The sequence below is a fragment of the Festucalex cinctus genome, chromosome 10 (assembly GCF_051991245.1).
Source record: "Festucalex cinctus isolate MCC-2025b chromosome 10, RoL_Fcin_1.0, whole genome shotgun sequence".
NCBI classification, from domain to species: domain Eukaryota; kingdom Metazoa; phylum Chordata; class Actinopteri; order Syngnathiformes; family Syngnathidae; genus Festucalex; species Festucalex cinctus.
The window spans coordinates 16,895,783-16,919,305 of NC_135420.1; the positions used below are offsets into that span (position 1 = coordinate 16,895,783).

The window sequence follows — 23,523 nt, forward strand, 5'->3', positions numbered from 1 at the left end:
TGTCTTATGAGAATAATGTACAGTAGTTTAAACAAGTTAAATGTCAATTGGTAGTTTTTGTTTTTTTTTGTTTTTTTTTTAAAAAAGACAGTATAAGCTGTCGTTTTTCCAATAAAAACACTTAAAGGGATACTTGAATCATTGAACTATATTCAGCACTGAAAAGTTATGTCCAGAATGAATTTAATAACTTCATTATTTTTCATGTACAATTAATACCTTTAATAAGTAATATTTATACTTGCTGTCGACTAATGATGACATCATCCGTGCTGAGGAAGTAGGTAACAGCCAATTATGGTACCTGTTTTCCGGGTTTGGTCAACAAACTGAGCCATGATTGGTTGTTACCTACTTCCTCAGCACAGGTAATGTCATCAACAGTTGACAGCAAGTAGAAAAAAATACTTTTTAAAAAAGGTACTAATAGTAAATAAAAAATAATGAAGTTACCACATTAATTATAGACAAAATATGAGCTTTTTACTGCTGAAAATGGCTGAATGAGTCAAGTATCCCTTTAAGTTGATAGGGGGAAAAACGTGTTTCCTAATATGAATTTATTCATGTAATATTTTGTCCTTTATCATAATTTGATTAATTTATAGTGGTGTTATCTGTAATGTTTAAATTTAGCATTACTGTACTGTACTTTGTAATGTTGGAACTCAGAAGACAGACGTAAGCATGACGCATCTCAAATGACTTGCCGAATAGAAGAGAGGTGATGCCGGGGCATCCCTGACCGTGTGTCCAAAATAAGGAGTGTGTCGGAGCTAATGGGATGACCTGAATGTTGATGATGATCCTCTGCAGTGACACCACCTCTTGGGGCCTGCGTAGCAGGAAAAACACCATCCAAGGTTCTTAAAATACACGGTGAGAGGTCCAAATCGGGGCCCAGCCAAGCGTGAGGTAGAGCATGAGGCGGGTGGGAGGGAGCTATTGCAAGCCCGGACAAGCTGCAGTGAAGCCACGCAGGCCTGAGATGACACCGACAACAAGAAGGGGAGCAGGAATGTTCACCTTCTGGAAGATTCTCCAGCGTGCTACCCTGCAAAGAAAAAGAAAAAAGGGGGGACTTTTGAAGCACAGTTGTTTCCTGCCTGCTAAGTGGGAACAAAGCGCACATGTGCGTTGTGGCCAGCTGCCTTTATTTAGCCATACCTCAAGCCTCAGATCACTTCCAAATGAGAAGAGAGCTTCGTTTGGGACACGTGGTGGAGGTCACTGAGGTTACTATCTGTCATTACCCGGAGGCCACGCCTGGCGCTGGAAGTCACTGTGAGCTCTATTATTATTGTTACGCAAAAACAATGCACTCAAAATGGGACAGTCAGAACAGAAGAGCGATTGATCCACACAACATCAGAAGGGCTCATGTAATAAACCAACAACATATACACGGACTGACATACTGTTTATACTGCACATACACTGACTGGACAATTAAGTACATTCAAATTCCACGTAAAAAAATGTAGTAAAATGACTTTTTAAATAGATGACAAGAGTGGCCCATCACCAAAACGAAAGGGAACTTTCACAACACAATTCAAATTGGTATTTCAAAGGGAATTCAACGCCAAAACGTTATTTATGATGTTCTATGCAACCCCACTAGTCGAAACACGTTATTCTGATTAATATTACATATGTTGAATATGAATTAACTCTTTTACTGCCACACGTCATCAAAAAGTGCCAGCTGATTTTGAGCATTTTAACTCATCTTTCAAGGCAAACAGAATATTGTGTTCTTTTGCTACATATACAACATACCACATGAAAGATTGCATTCCATTCTTTCATTAGAAAAAAGTATGTTTTTACCTTACTCCGTTCATTAGTAATCACCATTTGAAAATAGGTCATTTGAGTGACAAGTGAAAATAGAAAAGAAGAAGAAAGCAAGCTTTTTGTGAAAAGATACATTTTCTGCACAACAGTGACTTTGACACGAATATTTTTTTTTGTTTAGTGACGCTCTGTGAATTAGGTTTAATGTGACAAAGGCTTTGATTATTCACGTCATCCTTGAAAACGTTCTATTTTCATCAGATTCCGTCATGTTTCATTGTAATTCCATACACCAGCAGCCCATTGAAAAGAGATACAATGCTGCCATCATTTTTGATTCCACAACTCATTGACCCGTCAGCGCTGCACTTAAGCCATTTATTTATTTATTGATTGATTTAAAAAAAAATAAAAAATAAAAAAATAAAAAATAAAAAAAAATAGTTGTCATTTAACGTTTATGGCAGCATACATCATGATTTTACTAAACCTTATTAAATGTTTTTGCCGCTCAAAGAGTTAGGAAGTAAAATCTACCTCTTTTTATCCATCTCAAGGTGTGGCCATTATGAAGTGACAATGACATCACAATTGTTCAGGGCTCAGATAACGACCAATCATGGCTCAACTTGTGAATGTCACATGACCAAACTGAGAAAACAAGTAAGGTCGTTACCTGAGCCCAAAGCAACTGTGATGTCATTTTCAATGGACAGAAAGTGGCAAAATGGCCGCCCCATGAGATGGATAAAAACAGCTGAATTTTGCTATTATATATATATATATATATATATATATATATATATACATATATAAATAAATAAAAGAACGCTGTGTTTAGACTAGCAGGGGCTTTACTTTATCTGTTAAGGTTCTTAAGAGCATTTTAGGTTCATTTTGGAATTTCACCCACAACCACAATCCATAAAGTCTATACACTGCTGTTCAAATAGAAATAAAAATATAAATCTTCCCATATGTGCTTAGGATGTTTCTGTTGTCAGTGAAGATAGAGGGAATTATGAACAGTCAGGGTTGTTGCTAGCAAGCCAAGAAAATCCCATTAGAACAGATGAACTTTATTCAGGGTTAATCAGAAGCACTTTAAACGGTGGCAGGCGTGTGCTGACCCATTTAACACGAGTTTGAATGTGATTGGTTAATTTTAAAAACAGCTATATCCCCAGATCTCAGTTGTTTACTTTTACTTTGCCTCTCGAAATGATTGCATTTGTTTTCAAGTCAAGTGGCGTTAATGGAGGATAAAGTTTGAACATTTAGCTTACTGTCATTTATTTTTTTGGCATTTGAACAGGGGTGTGTAGACTTTTTATATCCAGCATATATGCATCAGTAGTATGACAAAGATGACCTTGATTGCGTGATTGAAAATTGTGACCAGCAGAAGCTTTCCCGTCACCATTGCACCATCTGCTGACTCAATGCCTTACTTAGCCCCAATGCAAGTGGACTGCAACACTGGACCTGTCTGGATACTCAACCATTACATACCTTGGCCGATATGCCACCCTCCTACAATGTTGAGCAATTGTGTGTTCTTCTCACGGGAGTATATAAATTGCAGCTTTTTATTTTGCTGTACTGAATTTCTACCATTGCAAAATACAAATACAATAATAAACGTGTTGAATTGATCATCCATCCATTTTCTATTTTGCTTATCAATTTAGAGTCTTCCATGAACCTAACAATATCTTTGAATGTGATAGAAAAATTGAGTATTCAGATAAAATCCAGACAAGCATGGGGAAAACATGTCAACTCCTCATCGGAAGGCCGACATGATGAGGGGAATGAGCAATTAGTATCCATGCATATTGTAGCGCTATGTGTCTCGTCACGATTGGTTTAGAACAACTAATACTGTCCACTTAAAGGGATCCTTTGACCTGAGGTGAAATTGCATCGCATCACATACAGATCTGTGGAGAACTTTGAAGTCTTTCGGGGAGGAGGACGCTTCATCATCTGAGCCTGGGGAAGAGTCTGATGAAGAGGATCATGCTGATGAAGGTGAACGAGACCAGGATGAGCATGAGCCACAGCAGCCAGTTGACCGACTTCTTGGCATGCTGCTCCAGTCGGTCCGATTCCGTCTTCAGCTTCTCGAAGTTGAGGTCGGCCTGGTGCATCGACTGGCCCAGCGTCTGCAAAGTGGAGGAAGACACCACTTGGTGAGAATCACGAAAAATTTATGACAATGACGACTCTCAAAGAATTGGAAATATTTGGCTTTTGGGGTGAAATCATCTTTACAGGTGAACTTAATTTAACGTACAAAATGTCTTAATATCATGGCGATCCGCAAAATAATTCTCACTAAGTTCTTTTCTTGTATTATTAAAAATACAAACCTAAATATGGCCACGAAGATGGCTCTAAAACAAGCATAATAAAACAATTACTCTTCTGTAGTCTACATTTACCTCCCAATTCAGATGTTAGATATAAGTGACAATGATATAATTGTGACTTATGATGACATCACTGAATTATTTTATTTTATTTTTTTACCCCCTTCACAACAAAAGCATACTGTCGGAATAGTCTTTAAGGAGAAAAGGCAATATTTTAGACAATAAAAAGGTGTCTTTGCCAGAATAAAATGTGTAATCTGAGAATAAATTTTAATTTTATAATTTTTTGTAATATATATAAATAAAAATTATAACGAGACTTTTTTTCTTATCAGGGGGTCCTTTGACAAGACCTTCTTTAGATTACAAGGTCAGATTGTTGCTTCCCCCCCTAGTGAAATAATTTGAATACTTGTCTTATAGCGCTCTCTAGTGGCACAAGCAGATACTGACTCATTGAGTCTTTTGAATACTTTTGCACATGTACCTGATTGTCTTGTTTGATGATGCTCTGCGCGGCCAGAGTGTTGTTTTTCAAATTCCTGGCCAGGTTGAGCATGTCCTCGGCGATTTTCTCCTGCAGGTTGTGTTGGTGCTGCAAGATGGCGTCCAGCTCTGCAGCCGACTGACGCTCGTCCAGAGGCAAACCTCTGAGGCGCCAACCAAACATTCAGCTTTAGTGTCACTTCAGTGTCTTAAATCTGTAAAGCCTAACAAAATACTTTACCTTCTGTTTCGCAAATCTGTTTCTGTAGAAACAAACGGACAGTTATGTGATCTAAATAGTATATACTGTTTAAAATGTCAACATTTGACATAAAAATTGTAGAAGTGAAGCTGCATTGAGCAAAGCAATGCTTACCTTTGTTTGAAAAGCCCTGTAATGACAAAAGGAGGTCATAATAGTAGACATGTTTGAAATAATATTTAGCACCGTTCCATTTATGCACAAATAGGAGTCAATCTAACAGCAGCGATTTATCACCAAACTAAGCAATGCATTACAATTATATTCGATCAGCCAGATATTTTGGCATGTCCTTTCATATCACAGTCGTTCCTACCGTGCCAAGCAGCTCATCTCTCATCTCCCCCGTACATCGGGCCTTGGCTTGCATATGAACAGTTTTAGTGGCAGCCATCCTCTCATTGGCTATAGTTGGTGTTCGGCCAGGGATGAGGAACTGATTGGCTAGAGCCTTTTCCGCTGGTGATGACTGGTGGAGAACAGAATTAAAAAATAAAGTAAAGTAACCGAAGTCAACCATTTTAAGTGGTGTGTGATAAATTGTTGGAACGGTGCTACTGACCAGCTTCTCTGCTTCTAGAAGGCCTTTCAAAAAATCCACCTTTCTTGTGTATTCTGTCAGCACTTCAGGTGTGGGTTTGCTGAGTAAACATTGATGTGGGGGGGGGGGGGCAAAAAATAATTAAATTAAATATCAGGGATGCCCCAATAACATCTTTGTTGGCACCACCACAAATTTATTAAAGAACAAAAGAGAGCCCATAAAAATTGCCTTGATTTTAAATTTCAATAAAGAGCATCCCAACTTGACATATTATATGGCTCTAAGACTACTGCAGCGGTTTTCTGTCTCTCGTCTATCATGCCACCACATGGGCACAAAATGTTATTGTATAATATAAACCCAATTATTTGTTGTTCCATCTTAGAACCTCATGATTATTTTACTACATTTAAAAATTAAATCCTCACTATGGCCAATTCCAATCCACTGAAAATTAATTGATAGACCTGAAGTGCGCTTTCCCACCACACATTTATTTTGCATAGCTAATTTGTGATCATAGCTTACGAAAAAAACAAATAAAATGTTACATCAATGACAACTATATTTTTTAAAATATAGGAAAATAGTATTTTGACTACTGGAAAACATGTTCCTATGTGTTTAAGGAATCTGTATGAGAGTCACATTTTGAATCAAACTAAAAATAAATTTTCTTCGACATTCTAATTCATTGAGATGCACCTGTCGGTGTGATAGCATTAGTGTATTTAATTAATTACTAATTGATATACAATAATTAAAAACAACAACCACCCTTGGATGATGATTGAATAAAATAAAACAAAACTATTGTCAGGGAAATTTTCCTGCATGTAAATCTGCACTTCACACTTTATTGCAAAAACAACATACGTGAGGAAAACAATGTGTAAACGTGAAAACTCATTTGTGCTGTACAAAACAAATTGCAGTGCGGTGGTGTCACCTTATGCTTTTCCTCAGAGCCACCAACATCTCCTCCAAGGCACCAACATACTGAGAAGAGCAAACAAACAGCAATTTCTTGACTTTTATAGTGTAGTTTGAAATGACAGACATTTTAACAAATTATCGAATGCAGTATAAAGTTCTCTCAAGATGTCCAGCATTAGTGCAGTCTCATTTCTCTTGACAACATTAATCAAAATTGAACATTCTAAGAAAAAAAAGGGAGGAAAAAAAATAAAATAAAAAATACAATAAAATAAAAACTCTTGTAGCCACCGGTTAGTGGACGCGTACTATAACAACATATCCAATTAAGGTATGCAATTGTTAAAGACGATTGAAATGTTCTATATTATCTATTGTGACAGGAATGACAGTTGAAACAAAATGCAAAGATGGAATAATTTTAGCTACATACCATTTGGATTTTGGAATAAATACTTTAGAAATGTACGTCTGGGTTCACATTAAATAAAAGGTGAAAAGTTGCTCAAATCCAGCGGCAGTGGTTTCATTGACGACGTGGCTAGCCAAGAGGCTAAATGCCGAAATGCTAACAAAAGTCGGGCTAAATTTTGCAAACGGCAGCGTAAAACATACCACAAATTACTTTTTATATTTACACCTCGTTAGGTTACATTACCTTCCCCAGTCTCCATTCAGCCTCGCCCCGTTTTTCCGAAGCTATTGACTCACAGCGAGACAATAAACGGACGAAGTTAATTTCTAATCTGGAAGCCATGACAGACGACGACCGGGCGTCGCGCTTAAATTACGTCACATAAAAGCGACGGACTCAGCTTTTATTTATTTTCCCAAAAAGGTGAAACATGAAAACTAATTAACTCACCTAAGTGCATATTCTAATTTACCTAGACACTAACATAAATTAATGCTCGTGTAATTTGTTTACTTATTTGTTAAAACATCTTTCTACCAAGTCAGGTGTCTTCAAATACAACTTATTTAGAATTACTGTTATTAATTAAAGGCCCCATTAACGAATTTGAGACTGGAACCGATTTCACCTTTGCAAAATTTCTTACAGGGGTAAAAAAAAAAGAAAAAAAAAGTTTACCAACTAGAAAAAGTCAACTAGCATCAGTCAATAGACTGGAGGTTTGACTACTTACCTTGATTAATAGTGAGAGTTGATGGTAGATGACTAATATGCAAACATCATTCTTGAGCTGGTTGGCACATGACAGACTGTCTGCTTAATCATCAGCAGGTTTTTGTGTTGTGTAATGATGGTTGACCCGATAAACACACAGCAGTCGTGGCAGATGTTACAACAAGCATCATGTTCTGTATTGTCATGTTAATACTAATAGCCATTACACTTGATGCCATTCAGTCCCAACCACACACTCTCTGGTAACACAACTTGGCCAAGTTCAAGGCAAACATTCAACAGCAGTCAGAGAGGAACATTAGTATTAAAACAAAGTTGGCCAACGCAACCCTGCGGCAGAACATTTCGCATTCTTAAGTGAAGCAATGCAGAAAAGCGAGGTCAAAAACATCATAGCGTGGTTCTTTCCTCTTGGCGTAGTTTTTTTGTTTTGTTTTCTTTTTAAAGGAAAAAGTGGCGTGTGCTGCTCGTGTTTCCCGTTGCATCGTGAGAGCAACGACTTCCTATCTGATGTTTGATGTCCAGCAGGTTGCGTAGAACGATGTGACACCTGTATAACCGGTCACAACATGACCACAATTCCAGGTTTTGTACAAATCAAAGAGTGAGACATCCTCCCCCCTAAAAACAACAAAAAAGCAAAACGAAAACAGGTGAACATTAGCACAGGTGGGGAACCTTTTTCCCTTTCTGGGCCATCACAGGGCACATGAAGGCAAACAACCATTCACACTATCTCTGACTGTGCAAACCGTTTACATCATCGGTGACTTGTGTTGGGGCCTTTTCAGTTTTTATAACATTCTGTGTGCCTTGCTAAATTTTTACAAAAGAAATGTGCTGCAAATATGGCAAAAATTTTCATTACTAAGTATTCTGAGCATTTGTTAAATGTTTTCTGGCTTTACATGTTTTTGGAATTGTATCCCCTCAAATACTCCTGTGGGACATGGGTTCCCCACCCATGCACGAACAAGATAATTATAAAAAAAAAAAAAAAAAAAGTTTTCTTATCGTTAAGGCACAAGCTAGTATATTTCAGTGAGGAAACTGGCTTCACTTTTTCATTCGGAGAACTAAGAAAAAACAAAGTGCAACAGGGATTTTAAATTAGCACAAATGAATTGGGGAGGGTGGGGTGCAACGACATTTGCTGGTCCACCATTACAAGGCTACGCAAACTCTGTACTGAACAAACTTTAAGTACAATATTGAGAAAAAAAAAATCTTACAAAAGGTGCATGGCAACATGTCCACTTGTATTAAATGTCAATTAGTTGCCACAGATTGTAAATCGGTGTAACTCCCAAATTAACCAAAATCTCCTTCCTGGTCAGACATCATTGTCCATATACGTTATGTCTGGGTCCGAAGAATGTCTATGGTCCTCCGAGGCTGGCATCTCGTTGCACGGGTGTGGTGGACACTGTGCCCCCACGGAGATGGATGAGGAGGAGGAGGAAGCAGAAGGCGGACAGGAGGAGAAATGGGTCAACAGGTCACACTCGGGCCTGTCGAGGTAGAGGGACTGGGTGCCGTCTTTACGGCGGCCTGGTTGCTCCCTTCGCTTCACAAAGTAGTGAAAAGAACGCTTTCCTTGAGGGCAGGAAGCCCGTCTTTGACCCGAGCTCACGGGCTGGGCGAGAACACCCGGAGGCAGTTTAACCGTGTCCGGGATGACGGGGTTGCGGCGTTGCAGCTGGTGCCTGCAGTTAGTGGTGAAGGATTCGGACATTGAAGAGGAGGAGGAGCTGGACACGGAGGAGGAAGAGCCAGAAGGGGTGATTTTTCTCAGACACATGAGTCCACTAGGGATTGATGCTCTCTGCGCCAGGTGGGATGGCTTGGCTGGGTATACTGGCTTGTATCTCCTCTGCTGAAGGCCAACTCCAACTGGAAGAGAGGGAATGCAGAGCATAAAAATGGTTTCGGCAAAGAAACAAGATGCAATGATTATAGGAAAGGTGCACAATTAGAGAGGATCATGCAGTTGTGGTTCATGCAATATGCTGTATGTGGGAGACTCAGTAAGGAAAATATTTGACGTGCAAATGGGTTAATTATTGGACAAAATCCATCAACAGATATTTCATTCGGTACACCAACATTATCAAATCACTGGAAAACAACAAAAATCAAGAAAACCAGAAAAATGTTTGTTGAGCCAATAACATTGCATCATTGAAGAAAGCCAGCCAATTTCAACACTTTAGATTGTTCAATATTTTGTAAAAATAGCACATGGAGACTTATTAATAGTACAGAATTGTGAAAAAAAAAAAATCAAATTGACCAAATTTGGATAGTGGAAGTTTTGGCCCAAATGCAAGCAAAAATGAGATGTAATACAAGTAATAAGAATTCAGCCCTTAGAAAAAAATTAACATAAAAAAAACAAAAACCCTGAACATGTATCTGGAAAGGGCAACAATTCCAAAGTTTTCTCTACCATCACGTGTTCTGTGCCCGCACTAGTGGAATAGTAATAAAGTAGATGAAACCATGCACCGTCCTCTGCCGTCAATAGAAATGGGGTATATGGCACGGAAGAAGCGGGACTTCCGACTTCCGTGATTTTGCACTTGAGCTTGGTTCCGGTCCGGGTTGCGAACGCGCAACCGAGGGGCACAAAGTCGGAAGCACAAGTATTTTGACGCAGCCCACACGTCGCAAACCGAACCAAAACCAAAGCTGATGTGCAAAAACAGTCAGGCCTCTTCCGTGGCATATACCCCATTGACATTGTGCAATGCGGCCCAAAGACCCTTTGGCGTCAATTTTAATCAACAGCAGAGGGCAGTAGGATGTCAAAATGGTTTACCTGCGTTTTGGTTTTGTCCCATATTTAGATCTCTATTAGGGTTTGAGCACAAAAATAAAAAGGTGGGGGGAAAAAAAAAACAAAAAAAAACTACCAACCAAGTGCATCCTTGTTAATCTGGTGCAACCCAACTGTTTCATTATTTTAACTGTACCAAACATTTTGCATTTATTTTCTTCTGATATGGTCATTCTAATCTCTTCTGAAAAAGCAGAAATCCTTATAACTTTTGTAGAGCTTATTGATTTTATGTCATTTATAATTATGTCCCACACTCCTTGGAACTGTGTAGCAGCATTTAAAAATGCAACTTATTTGAAGATGACGGACAAGTAATGTTGAATTTCACCAACAAATATACAATACTATGCACTTATAATACTTACAAGCCAAAGTAGTGATATGCAGACACAGAGAAGAAATACATTATTACATAAAGTCATGAAGAACAATAAAGGAATAATTATTCAAGAAAAAACCTGAATGAGTAGGGAGAGTTTACAGTATGAAAATGCTTAAAACTGACAGTAGTATATTAGTAAAACGATTTGTAAAAAAAAAAAAAAAAAAAAAAAAAAAAAAAAAAAAAAAAGCATAAATAATAAGAAGAAGAATAATAATAAAAAATCCCCAACTTGTACCTCTAATTTGATTTTTAAGAAACCACCATACCCGAGGGAAGAACCAATCAGGTGTCCTTTCTAACACCAATTTAAATTGCTCACATATAAATTTGACACTGCCACCGTGCACAAACAAAGCTTTCTTCATCTTAGGTCGGATGAGATGCAGAGATAGCAGGAAGACTTACGAAGTTGCAAAGTATTAGATATATTTATGCAGATGACACATTTCCCCAGCATATCCCATCATTTTCCTAATGAAAATGTTTGCGCATGCTTCTGTGCCATACGTGCATACACGCAAACAACTGCTGGTGGTCCAACCTGCTTTGCTACAGAGCAGACGGCCCCGCTCCCATCACCATCACTGGTCCAGACCTGCACCACAAAAGACAGGAAGGGCCCACCCCAGCGGCCCCGAGGTCTGGTCAAAAACCCACAGGCGACAGAGAAAGACAGACGTGACAGGAAAGTCAAAGTAGACACCGATCGAAAACTGACCATCGGGCTCCGAGTTGAGAGTGGAAGAACGCTGCTGCTCGTCCAAGAGGCTTTCAGAGCTCAGCGAGGCTTCGGAGTCCAAGTTCTCCTGGTCTGAACCAGGCTGCTCCATCTCTGGTAAGCGGCAGGCCAGATCCACTCTGGAGAAGAGTTTGCATGTTAGAGAATTCCAGAGACCCCGTGTCCTCATCAGAATCACTCAGTCATCACTGCAGCAGAATAATTAAACTGTTCATGTATAAATAAGTGTGGGAGCTTAAACAATATGTACTTCAATATAACTTCTATTGAATGAATGAAATTTCAATGAAAAGGCTCAAAAGTAGCTTACAATGAAAAAAACTCTAAGCAAGCATGCTTACTTCTCCTGTTTGATGGACTTGATGCGTTCCACCAAGTTCTTCTCAGCCTCCGAGTCTGAGTCCAGAGGCTCATTCTCAGGGACAACTTTGAGTTCTGAACTGGCCTTTTCATGCATCTGTCAAAACAACATTGCAGTACTTACAATCTAATCAAATTATCATTGGCCACATGTTTAACTACAGCGGAACCTCTAAATTCAAACTTCAACTCAGTAAGCAACTAAAGCAGTAGTGGGCAAAGTTAAGTATGGACTATAATCCAGGCCATCGATTTTTTTACATGATCAAGAGTCATGTATTTTTGTTGTGTTAATGTAGCACCCCAACTAGTCATCAATTACATCTCATAAAATGGTAAGTAGCAAATGCACAATTTGTTTTATGTTTAAGCATCCTGGAAAATCCTGTCAACAGTCATTTTTTTTGGGGGGGGGGAACCATCTCAAAGCGAGGGGCTATACAGGAGGCTTAATAAGAAATACAAAAAAAAAAAAAAAAAAAAAAACACATTTGGATGTTTATCAGTACCAAGGGTTGCTTAAAAAAAAAAAAAAAAAAAAGACTGCATTTCATACACAATGTAACTCAGTATGCTTCACCTACTGTCATTAAATGTACCAAATTTAAAAGTAATTCCAGAGTTGGAAATTTAAACAAAGTTTAAAAAAAAATAGTGTAGAGTACAAGAACATGATTTTGAAACATATTTTGAAAGACTTTTATCAGACATACAGGAAAGGAGAATAATTTTTAACCAGGACTTTCATATTATTCACTCTGGCAATAAAATATACCAGTAAACCGGGGGACTGTATTATACACAAAGACAGATTTATTTTTTTTATTTTTTTTAAAGGTTTTTAATAGTGATTTCCCCCCCCCCCCCCCCCCCCGCGTATCTTACACCTGGTGCATGTTAATCACAAGATTTTATGGTATTACCGTTAACTTGTATTTTTTTTTTTATTAATTTTTTTTACACTTGCATGACAGTCAAGGTTTTGTTATAGTGTCATACCAGATTCCTTTGGGAAAATCAGTTTCAAAATCCAGACAAACTGCAGGTCGTCCTGTTCAAATTTCGAGGTTCCACTGAGTCGTGTGTGTGCCTAATTATGTATCAACATGCATAAAGTGAACCACACGAGACTGTGGCACAGATCGGAAACACAGATGAGCTGGTGTAAGAAAAGAAACAAGCAGGTTGCTTGATAGATTCATGCTTCTCCACAACAGTCCTACAGATCTCTGAAAAATAATACCTGACAACCAAAATAGCCCAAACACATTCACCTTCAAGAAAAAATGAGTTGAGGACTTTATGAAGGAAGTACAGTATGCAGCAAACTACCGAATACTTCCGGAACTTGTGCTTTACAACAACATGCACAAAGGTTATCAATTTCTTTAAGGTACACCAATGTCACATTTTAAAGACTAACAACAATCTACTAGCATATTTTCCTCATAGGATAGCAATGGCCCCTTATCACAACCATCAGAAACATGCAAACTACAACCGGTTAGTATGGAGGGGGAGGAGGAGGATTATAGTGAGCTGAAACCGAATGACTCAGAAAACGCATCACCCACATCTATCACGCCATGCACAGGTCAGCTCCTTTTTGCAGGGCAAACAAAGTAGCATACTACGAGGCTACATCTGCTAGATCTACTTGACCAGGAGAACTGGATGATACATACCACTCCTTTGTAAGGAGCTGAGAACCTGAGAGGTAATTGCCAGTTGTGCTAAGGAGAGACAGGGAACATGAACCTTCGTTAAGCATACACCCTCGGGAACAGCAGGTGTTCTTTGAGAGTCAACAATACAGGAGAGGGTGACTGATTTGTCCGAGGAGATGTTAGCACTCAATTTCAGAAGACACTGAATGAAAGAAACGCAATGAGGTGACGTTTTTTTAATACCCTCACCGTGTTCTGTCTCTTGATTTTTAGCTTGTTGACAGCCAGCGTCTCTGCGTACTCCAGCTGCTCGATTTCCTCCATCTTTTCATTGTAGCGTCTGATCTGCTCACTGATGAGCATCTCCACGCACCTTCGAGAAAGAGTAATAATAATAATAAGAGAGAATATAGGTATAAACTGTATATTCGGTTTGTATGAGTTGCCGCTCAGTGGGTGTTAAAGTAGCAGTAGTTTAACGTTTAGAAGTATTGTATTGTAAGAACCCCTGCGATAAATGGGGGCTCTCTGTATTGTGGTCTTACGTGGTGGTCTTGGCAACATCTTTCATGCTAAGAAGCGGGTCCGCACCATCTGGGCAGCGCAGGATGCACGGAGCGAAGACAATGGCCAAGGAGTTAGGAGACATGCGGTTGTGAGCTTCCTCTTTACACACCCTGAAAGGACATGTAGAAAAAGATCAATATGTAGATTACCTTAAAAACATCTTTTTCAAGCAAATTCCGAAAATAGAAGTGAATTTTGACCTGACAAGGTGGAAAACGAGCCTCTCCAGTGTGTTGTAGTTTGGTGTCGGAAGCTCTTCCAGCACTTTGTAGATGGCGTAGAGTTGCTCCTGTTTATCTGGCAGCTCTGAACAAGGCAATAAAACATTGTTCTGTAGTAAACATGTTGAAAGAATGACATTCCAGCTTTGTGAGGTGATTTAAATGACAGATTGTGAGCTTAATTGTCACATTTTGAAAGCAGGCCCAGGCAAGAAAGTTAGAAGTCAAACCTGTGATTCACAGTACGGTATAAAAAAAATTAAAAAAAAAATTCCTTCATATTTAGTCATGACACACTGCCCTCACTTTTATGTTTCACTTACAATGAAGCAAACGCATTAGAGCAAGGTTAGCAAGCCAAATGGGAGAGCATTTACTTTGGCCTGCCTTGCAATTCTCAAGCCTATATTGCTGGCATCGGGCCAGAACCTCCTGTCACCATTTGGTAAATTTCATATTTTTAAACTGATCAGTCCACGTGTGCAGGATGTTATTTTTAAAATCTTTAAAACTTATAAATTATTAAGCAATCTGCAGTGTTAAAAATTAGTTGTCTTTGACGATGCAATGTGCAAAGTGATGATTATGGCGGTGTGAAGATACCGCCTGAAGCCAGTTAAATACAATTACCAACAAATAAACAATTGTTCGATTACATCTAATTTGTTCCTCAATTTAATGTGGCCATCTAAGAACTGAAAAAGGGGTTGCACTTGGGGGAATATGGTAAGAAATGCCACCTCCTTGTCATAATCCTCACCTACTGCATGCAGGAACTCATTATAATGTGTGAAGGTCATCAGTGGGTCTGGCAGCTCCCTCAGCCACTGTTTCACCAGGCCTGTAACTGTGTGGATGGGGTAGTCTTCAAGGCACACGAGGTGGGGGTCTAAACAACAACAACAACAATAACAAAAAAAAACAATAGGGCATCTCAACGTATTGATCAATATGTGCGAATTTCCCCATTGTGCGCCTAATAAAGGTTATCTTTTCCTATAGTGTGTTTACTGACTTGCCAAAAAGACCCACAATGAAAGTTAAGGAGTACACTTTACCAGTCTCAAGTCGCTGGTGCAGTTCTTTTATGCGGTTGGCTGAGCCAGACTTGCGGTAGATGCCCTCGGTATAGAGGCCCTGCATCTCCACGTGCTCCAGCATCATCTCCAGGACCATCGGAACTGGGTTCTTCTCACTCACCAGGTGACACACGCGGACACCAAAGTGCTGGCCACCAGACTCTTCATCACTCTGTTGGAATCAGCCCGAAATTCGGTCAAACGGCATCACTTCACACTACGCTCTACATCCGAAGCGAACCCTTAAAGAGGCTTTAGACATACCTTTTTGGCACAGAAAGTGAAGCAGTCTGTGACTATTTTACTCAGGCACTTTTTGTGGCACACCATCTTACAATCTGTAAAAGAGGATCATCAATATTAATATTTTTCCACATTCATTTTGTTTTTTTGTTACCCTACTGCAAGATGTACTGTAATTAATTGTAATTTAAGACTCACAGCTACACATGTAGGCCTTCTCCATTCCCCAGATGAAAGAAGTGCACTGGTCACATGACTGCAAGATTTGGACCTGATAGTTGACGAACACGTGATTCAAGGGACTTTCCATCTGAAAAGGCAGATAGAAACTATTAGAAATCATGTGGCATAACAAATTGATGCACAATTTCAAATTTGGATACCTACACTTTTATCTTTTTTCCGCCGCTTCTTCCGAGCTTTAGCAGGCTGAAATACAATCAGAGGGCAGCAGCATGAATTTGTTGTTCTTCATGTAACAAATAAGTCGATAACGCGACGAGCGAGAGCAGATTTGTGTTTTATCACCTTGGCAGGCTCAGCTTCCTCTTTCTTCATCTCCCCTCTAATGAAGCCATCTAGCACCGATTGAAACAGGTTGACCACAAGCTGGACTTCTCCTTTTTGCTTGTCACCGGCCAGGTGGATCACTTTGTTTTGGTAGCCTGTCATCAGACCTTTGTAGCCAATTGTTGGTTTCTGGTTCAAATTAACAGGAGAGCCATTGAGGAAGACAAAAAGGTGGCGAGGAAAAAAAAACTAATGTGTCATGTGAGATAAAGACTTACAGGGAGAGAATACATGGCTTTTATAGTTTCTCTGAACTGCATGGTGGCTGTTACAAAGATGCCCTCTGTTTCTGACAGCGATTTCCCTCTGGAGCGGAAATCATTGACCTAAAAAGGGGGCACAAACAAAACGTGTTTTTAGAGTTAAAATATATGGCAATTAATTCCTAAATGACGCAATCAACCCATTTCATCCTTATGTACCTGGTTCCCTAGAAACTCATCAAGGTGCCGCAGCTCATTGGCATTGGTGATCTCCCGATCCAGTGAAGCGTTCCACTGCTCAGAGACACGTGTGGCACGGCTAATCTTTATGGTGGGATTACGGCCCAAACCTTTGTTGGCACGCTCTCCTTGGGACTGGGATAAATGTCGCATTGGGTATCCAAATGTTGGGGCTAAATGATGGAAAGAATGCTTTCATAGTTGTCATTCCAAAAACAATAATAATAATAAAATCAATTGTGTGATGAAAAGATTCCTTTTTAAATTCTCAGGCTTAAACTGGACTCAGACCACTTGGAGGAAACCTTATCTGTTTTCATTAGGCCTGCTGCTAAAATGGTCCATGTTTTCTCAGAAAGCAAGCAGGAAGATTAGTTAAGACCCCATGAATAATAACGATAATACATCTGTGTTTACTTTCTCACTTCATGAAGTGTGACTGATGTGACAGGCAGCAGTCCAGCAGAGAGAAGACTCAAAACCCAATGAAATTACAGCTGAAACCCCTGAAGTTTTAGCAATTTGTCAAACATTTTCGGGGAAAATGTTCAGCATGAATTATTATTATTATTTTTTTTTTGGGGGGGGCATCAGCACTGTACAAATATGCCCAAAGAACGCGAAATGTAACTTAATGTGATGTAGAAAAAGTCCTTGCTGCTTAGTCTATTATGCCACTTTTCATCAATGTTAACTATCCTGTAAAGAAAATGTTGAGCTATCTTTAATACTGTACATTATACAATACATGTTTGAAGATGACTGCTTCTAAACTGTTTTTAAACATTTTAGTTTTCCAGATTTTTGGGGCATAGGTATAACAGCGCTGTGTAACTTCCACATCCGTGTAGGGTATGTAACTAGCAGGAAATATGAGCTCAAATGTCTGTCATCTTCATCTGCCACGTTAATAGTAAAGAGCCTTGTCAAGTCTCTCACCTCCTTGTATTGAATTAAAAAAAAATGACGAGGACAAATATGATTAAAGTATGAAGACTAGCACATCAATTACCTTCCCCTCCTGTTGGCTTTTCGTTGAGAACCTGTCCAAGTGTCAAGTCTCCATTGTCGGGAGTGTGAGGCTCCTTGTGTGGTCGCTTTTTCAAGATTTTACTGAAGAAACCGCCTGGCCTAAAGAATTGACATTCAGATTTGTTTTAAAACTCCTTTAGTAAATGCTGTGTAATTGACATTGTTTTCCAAACTGTTATCAACAAATCACCAAAGAACAGTTACAATAATAATAATAATAATAATAAAAAACGCACTGATTGAGCTATTACAGTGTCAGAAGGAACACCAAATGCTTTTCCAGCTGTCGTCATAGCAACAACACACATGCAAGAAAAATAACGCGAGCTGAAGGTTCTCCAATTCGACTGCCGATAAGCATTCAAGTATTAGCTACAAACCATTTGGAGAAGATATATTTTTCATTCAAATTTCTTTTTTTACACATACAGAAACATCTGCTTCTAGCAAGGTTGTATAAAAATAAAGAGACCTATTTAAAAAAAAAAAAAAAAAGTTTAAATCAATCAACCTCAATTTGTATTGTTTGCGAGTCTTATTTTGCGCCATCATGTGCCACGTGTTCAAAAGTTACCTGTCTGGTGTAGATGGGGTGGAGAGGGTTGAATCCTCCTGGTTTCTCCTCCTCATGGAGCTTCCTTTTAAGCTCTCTGGAGACAAAATCATCTGCAGAATAGGACAAAGGATGGGTTTTATATTATAATGTGCTAGGCTATGGAGAGGATGAAACTTGTGATTTTTTATGGTACAATTGCAAATAGTATTTTAAAATACCTCTTTGGTTAAAAGAGCACCAGCGCCCTCTGAACATGGAGACAAACTGTCAATTGAGGAGGAGGCAGTTTGACTTCTGAAAATAAAAAAAAATTATATATGTAATAGACATTTTATGTATTTGATATACAGTACTGTAGTATACGTTGCAGTGTAAGGGGAAACTAAATTTGAGAATCCAGTTATAACAGGAAACGTACAGCGGATGCTTGGACCTTCCCTCCTCTCTGTTGTGAGGTAGAGAATATTGTTCTCCATCGCTCGTCTTTCCCTTCCACTTCTCCGACTTCTCTTTGATTGGCCCATGGCCACGCTGCAGGCTTAAAACTCCACCATCCGCCACACTTTTCTCATGCATTGAGTCAGCCGGTCGTAGTGATAACGTAGTTGGACGAACAGCACCGGATTGCGGAGAAATTTTGGCTTCCTTCTTCCCTCCTTTTTCTTCCTTCATCTTCCAGGCCACAAACGTATACTGATCAAGCTCCTTGCTGTCGGCCCGCTCTCGTTGCTTTGACGCCTCGGGTGTTTTGCTCTTTGGAGGGGATGTTTGGTCCTCACTGGTCGCTGAGGATGAGGTGGAGGTTGAGGCAGCTCGTAAAGTCTCTCTCTGGTTGTGCTCCAACCCTCTCCGTCTCCTCTGCTCTCTCTTCTCCTGACTTTTAGATACGTGGGCCTTGGCTACAGGACGGACTAGTTTATGCTCAGGATGGGAAGTAGTAGAGGTAGTGCTGGAAGCCTGTTTCGAACCAGAAGAAGGTACAGGAACACTGATGGAGACCCCAACAGAAGAACCGTGTTTTGCATCATCGTCCTTTTCATCTAGTTGAGGACCAGCCTCAGCCAAAGTACCGTTGGTCTCCAAACCAGACCTGAGAGGTAGATCTTTACAATCGCATGTTTGTGCTTGGTTTAGCCATTCATCCTCCTCCTCGTCTTCATCCTTACTCTGTTCTTCCTCTGTATGGGAGCTTGATGCAACCTCCCCATCATCCTCTCCTCTCACCTCATCTGGCTCCTGGTCGGGCAGGCTGTCATCCAGCATCTCCTCTGTGACCAGTTCTATATCCGGATCCTCTCTTGTTTGAGGCTCCTTTACTGGTTTTGGCCCTCCCTGCTCTATTTGTTTCCCCTCTGTTGCCTCCAATGCAGCCTTAGCTTCCAGCCCTTTCCTGATTGCCTCCTCCTCTTCAGCCTTTCTTCTTTCCTCCTCCGCCTCCATTCGTAACCTCATTTCCTCTTCTTCCTGTCGCCTCCTTTCCTCCTCTTCCTCCCGGCGCCTCCTTTCCTCTTCTGCCTTCTTCATCTCTTCCTCCTTTCTGCGTCGATCCTCACGCATAGAGTGGCATCTGAAATAATGAAGTTACATGATTAAATTTTCTCTATCATAGCTCCGTTAAATTAGCCTGGAAGTATTGCCAGGGAAGTTGTAGTGCTTAGGAAGTGAACTAGCATCTCTCTCGCAACCACTCAGAGATTCCATACTATACAGTCTGTGAAAAGTCTGTGCTAACCTCACTAGAATGTCACCACAGAAAACTCGAAATCACTGAGCATCTCCGTTACCTTCTTCGTGCCGAGTGCCCTCTGACTAGGGCTTGTATCTTGGTGGCACCTTGTCTTTGGCGATGATATGCTGATCTTTGTCTGTGTCCTTTCCAAACAGCCTGGATTAGAGTTGCAGCCCGTCGCCTTTGTTCCTCTTTGCAGTACCTGCGCCATGAACGCTAGCAGGGACAACAACTCAGGGTTACAATAGTTTTGGATTTTTCATGTTTTTTTTTGTGTGTGTTTTTTTTTTCATTTGACTTTTTAATTTTCAAATCAGTTTTAAGTTTGTTCGTTTTTGTTTTTGTTTTTTTGTTTTTTAAAAATGCTTCATTTTGAGTTTAGTTTTTATTAGTTTTAGTATTAATTTCTGAATATTTGTTGAATGCAAGATTTAAAAAAAAAAAAAAAAAAAAAAAAAAGTCAAAAAGATTTATGCTAAACTTAACGAAAACTTTGTACATTTTAAATAAACACCAAAAGCTCATGTATGTAATAAATTTACAGACAAAAAAGGACATTTTTGCTAGAATTTTATTTAGTTTTAGTTTCATAAACTCAAAATTTAGTTCCAGTTAGTTTTTGTCTTTAAAAACACCATTTTTATTTTATTGGCTAAAATTTGTTGTTTTTTTTTTTCTTCAATTTTAGTTTTACGTTATTGTGTTAACTATAATGACCTTGGAACAAAAAGAGGATATAATTTCAAATAGGATTATTTACATTAAATTAAATACATTCAATAGCAAAAATAGGACACTAACATTGACAGACGAAACATGTCATTTGAATTTACCTGGATCACGACAGCTGACTGTCTCATGTCAAGAAACTCTTTCCTCTGCAGGCGAGCCCTGAACCAGCGCTGCAAAAAGATTATCTTGCGCATCACATCCTTGTGCAGCGTGTCTTGCAGCTGTTGCCGCTCCAGCTCTTTCAAAAACACCTGAACATATCACAAAAATTAAAACATTTTTTTGCATGCATTATTATCTTTAAACAGACATGTAGGTGAAGTATAACTATTTAAAGATGAACCAAATATTTGAGGGCGTACCTTTGTTTTGCCTATCTGGTATGTGGTGGGATCCAAGCCCATCTTCTTGTCTAGCAAAGCAGAAATGTCCTCCTCACAAGCAGTGGAGTCCTTTGGCAGCAGAACCCTAAACTGCTCTAAGAATTCCTACATGCAACACATTGTCAAGTTAGAGCTAAAAGACAGAGATTTGTGAAGGTACTATTTTACTCAAAACAGCCTTCTCATGACACCTACTAAACTATGAAAGTAAACTCCACATTACCTGGAATGTATATTTAGCACCATAGCCAGACCGCCTGATTCGAACAGTCTCCAGCATTCCAGTGTAACGGAGCTGCTGGAGCACCAAGGCCTCGTCTAGATACATCTCCTTCTGCTCATAAATAAGCACAAGAGGGAAAGTATAATAAATGTTCAGGATATGAAGGCATTATCGGTGCAATTAATTGAGAAATGTAAAGATTTCCTCTTCTTTCAAAGGAAGTCATACTTTGAACGTGAACTCTGATCTATCTTCTTTAGACTCGGGCATATGAGAAAAACCTCAAAAAACGACATTCGATAATAAATTACTATTAATTGGTCTTACCTTGTCAGCATTGGAGCGGATACAGCGGATGAAGAAAGGCTCTGCTTTGTTCAGAGTTTCCAAGAGTTTAGTCAGGGAGGTCTATTGAAAGTAAAACGTTTGAGGGAAAAAAATGCTTGCGTCTATTGTGTGCACACGACTGAGGGCAATGTTACCTGGAACTGGGCACTGATGCTGGGGGGCTTCTTCTTTTTGTGTAGATGAAGAAGCGACTTGGTGGTGCGGTCATGTAGGGTTAGGCTTACAATGAACTTCAGGGACCGAGAATCCAACAGATTCTGCACAGTGACAGAAAGCATTTTCTCAAAAACATTGATTCGGTGGAAAATGCACAAGGGAGCCAAGATACAAATAAAGCTAAGAGACTTAAGTCATTTTGATACCTTTGGGATGATCTGCTTCTGTTTAGTTCCTTTGATTTTCCTGTGGAAAAGGGAGATCGAAAATAAAAAGTGAGTGTTCGGACACAGCAAGACATGAGGAGGTGGAGTGACTGAAGCCAGGTTAATCTTCATGCGCTCACAAGTCAGTGATGAAATGCAGGGTTGCACCAGACAGGATTAATGACAGCTCAGCTGAAATGGATCAGTGTGTAAGAACGATGGCAAGCAAGAAGACGTAGTTCGCTTACAGCAAGAGATGGGATGTCAAATATACCCACGGGACCCTCAGCATACACAGACAGACATGCTCGCTTGCTACCGGCACTGCATATGCACAACATACAGTATTTCATACTCAGTGTCACGTTTCTTGAACTGACATGACATGCTGAAGGGCCACTGCTCCTCACATGCCTTTAATATTCATGCCGTTTATGACAGTACTCAAGGCATTTCAGTTGCAATCTTCAAGGAATCAAGTCTACAAACACGCTAACTGATGAAACAGGAAGCTGGTTGTTCTTAATGTTCTCATTAGATTCAATCACATGTCATCTATGTCTATTTCCCTGAGCTGAGTGCACTGATTTTGGCGAGCTCCGACACCCCCCAGTCTGTCTGCAGACTCACTGGAGGACATGTCGCGGGAAGCGGAGACGACCCCAGGACTGCAACAGCTTGCGAGGGTCCTCACCATCCAGCTGCAAGTTCTTAATGGAGCTGATGATCTGCGCATGCATGTCTCTGATCACACGACACACATAAATTACACAGTGTGGACAGGGAAAACAGGAAAATAAGGTGGAAATTAAAGAAAGAAAAAAAAGAATGAAAGTGTGTGTAATAAAACCCAAACATTTTGGACACCTTAGAGGAAAACACACCAACAGTTATCCAAGATGGGAACACACAAGGCAAGATAGTTGGGGGTCTGACAGCAAGAAACATTAAAACTCTGTTCATCCGTGAAGAATAACTCAGAGAATGCATACTCCCACTGTCCATGTTTATTTACAAGAGGAGCACAGAGCATACTGAACCACCCAACCATGATGCCATATTCCATTAAAGAAGGAACACACAGAGGAGAGAGACACGGAATGGAGCTTGGTGGGGTAATATTCACACCCATGTTGCTGCAAATGTGGTAGTCAACATGCATATGGCTGTCTATCTGGTTCCATGCCGGAGGGACTGTAAGTTATTTGTGCTGATTCAACCCAAATTATTGGGCTAAACGCTGAAGCGGTGAGGTTAATTAATACTGAGACTTTGAGGAGCTGTTTCATGCAATACTTTTCTATACTTACCAATGCGTGACCATGAAAGCAGGAGACAGGCAGGAAAGGAATGGGCAACACATAAAAATCTCACCTAACGGAGAATCCAACCTCCTCTATTTTGCAATAGCAGATCTTAACAGGCCTGACTGATGTAATCAGTGTAACAATGAACTGTGAAGATCTGAAAGCCAAAGCGTTAAAGC

The 23,523-nt window shown here is 39.7% G+C and overlaps 2 protein-coding genes across 10 annotated transcripts in view; both read right to left on the reverse strand.

Moving 5' to 3' along the window:
- Positions 1 to 3,375: 3,375 nt before the first annotated feature.
- On the reverse strand, positions 3,376 to 7,187 carry use1 (unconventional SNARE in the ER 1 homolog (S. cerevisiae)). Its single transcript, XM_077535249.1, has 8 exons — positions 7,065 to 7,187; positions 6,420 to 6,469; positions 5,489 to 5,567; positions 5,243 to 5,395; positions 5,041 to 5,056; positions 4,906 to 4,927; positions 4,666 to 4,828; positions 3,376 to 3,968 (listed from the first exon to the last, which is right to left on the reverse strand). The coding sequence occupies exons 1-8, from the start codon at positions 7,161 to 7,163 to the stop codon at positions 3,786 to 3,788; spliced, it is 765 nt and encodes a 254-aa protein (XP_077391375.1). The 5' UTR covers positions 7,164 to 7,187; the 3' UTR covers positions 3,376 to 3,785.
- A 519-nt stretch (positions 7,188 to 7,706) lies between these two features.
- LOC144026719 (myosin IXB) overlaps positions 7,707 to 23,523 on the reverse strand; it is a 51,084-nt gene continuing 35,267 nt past the window's right edge. For 2 of the 9 annotated variants that reach the window (XM_077533651.1, XM_077533653.1), the window contains 27 exons: positions 22,668 to 22,781; positions 22,038 to 22,077; positions 21,810 to 21,932; positions 21,655 to 21,735; positions 21,328 to 21,438; positions 21,084 to 21,209; positions 20,823 to 20,972; positions 20,045 to 20,205; positions 18,679 to 19,827; positions 18,479 to 18,554; positions 18,279 to 18,370; positions 17,685 to 17,803; positions 16,652 to 16,845; positions 16,448 to 16,555; positions 16,188 to 16,358; positions 16,047 to 16,088; positions 15,858 to 15,969; positions 15,681 to 15,754; positions 15,396 to 15,588; positions 15,098 to 15,226; positions 14,317 to 14,422; positions 14,095 to 14,226; positions 13,799 to 13,922; positions 13,568 to 13,615; positions 11,864 to 11,979; positions 11,502 to 11,641; positions 7,707 to 9,449 (listed from right to left, as the gene is read on the reverse strand). In XM_077533651.1, coding sequence (XP_077389777.1) covers positions 8,890 to 9,449; positions 11,502 to 11,641; positions 11,864 to 11,979; positions 13,568 to 13,615; positions 13,799 to 13,922; positions 14,095 to 14,226; positions 14,317 to 14,422; positions 15,098 to 15,226; positions 15,396 to 15,588; positions 15,681 to 15,754; positions 15,858 to 15,969; positions 16,047 to 16,088; positions 16,188 to 16,358; positions 16,448 to 16,555; positions 16,652 to 16,845; positions 17,685 to 17,803; positions 18,279 to 18,370; positions 18,479 to 18,554; positions 18,679 to 19,827; positions 20,045 to 20,205; positions 20,823 to 20,972; positions 21,084 to 21,209; positions 21,328 to 21,438; positions 21,655 to 21,735; positions 21,810 to 21,932; positions 22,038 to 22,077; positions 22,668 to 22,781 — 4,591 coding nt within the window. In that variant the 3' untranslated portion in view covers positions 7,707 to 8,889. Of the gene's footprint in view, positions 9,450 to 9,471; positions 10,759 to 11,324; positions 11,379 to 11,501; positions 11,642 to 11,863; positions 11,980 to 13,567; positions 13,616 to 13,798; positions 13,923 to 14,094; positions 14,227 to 14,316; positions 14,423 to 15,097; positions 15,227 to 15,395; positions 15,589 to 15,680; positions 15,755 to 15,857; positions 15,970 to 16,046; positions 16,089 to 16,187; positions 16,359 to 16,447; positions 16,556 to 16,651; positions 16,846 to 17,684; positions 17,804 to 18,278; positions 18,371 to 18,478; positions 18,555 to 18,678; positions 19,828 to 20,044; positions 20,206 to 20,822; positions 20,973 to 21,083; positions 21,210 to 21,327; positions 21,439 to 21,654; positions 21,736 to 21,809; positions 21,933 to 22,037; positions 22,078 to 22,667; positions 22,782 to 23,523 lie in introns of those variants that run through there. The other 7 variants (XM_077533655.1, XM_077533654.1, XM_077533656.1 and 4 more) reach the window with 6 other exon arrangements.

What these genes read in the sequence shown, in the direction of transcription:
- use1 (XM_077535249.1), bottom strand. Translation starts at nt 7,163, where the DNA reads ATGGCTTCCAGATTAGAAATTAACTTCGTCCGTTTATTGTCTCGCTGT. An exon ending in GCTCTGAGGAAAAGCATAAG is followed by an intron (nt 5,568 to 6,419) that starts GTGACACCACCG and finishes ATGTTTACTCAG; the next exon opens with CAAACCCACACCTGAAGTGC. An exon ending in TCATCAAACAAGACAATCAG is followed by an intron (nt 3,969 to 4,665) that starts GTACATGTGCAA and finishes TCCACTTTGCAG; the next exon opens with ACGCTGGGCCAGTCGATGCA.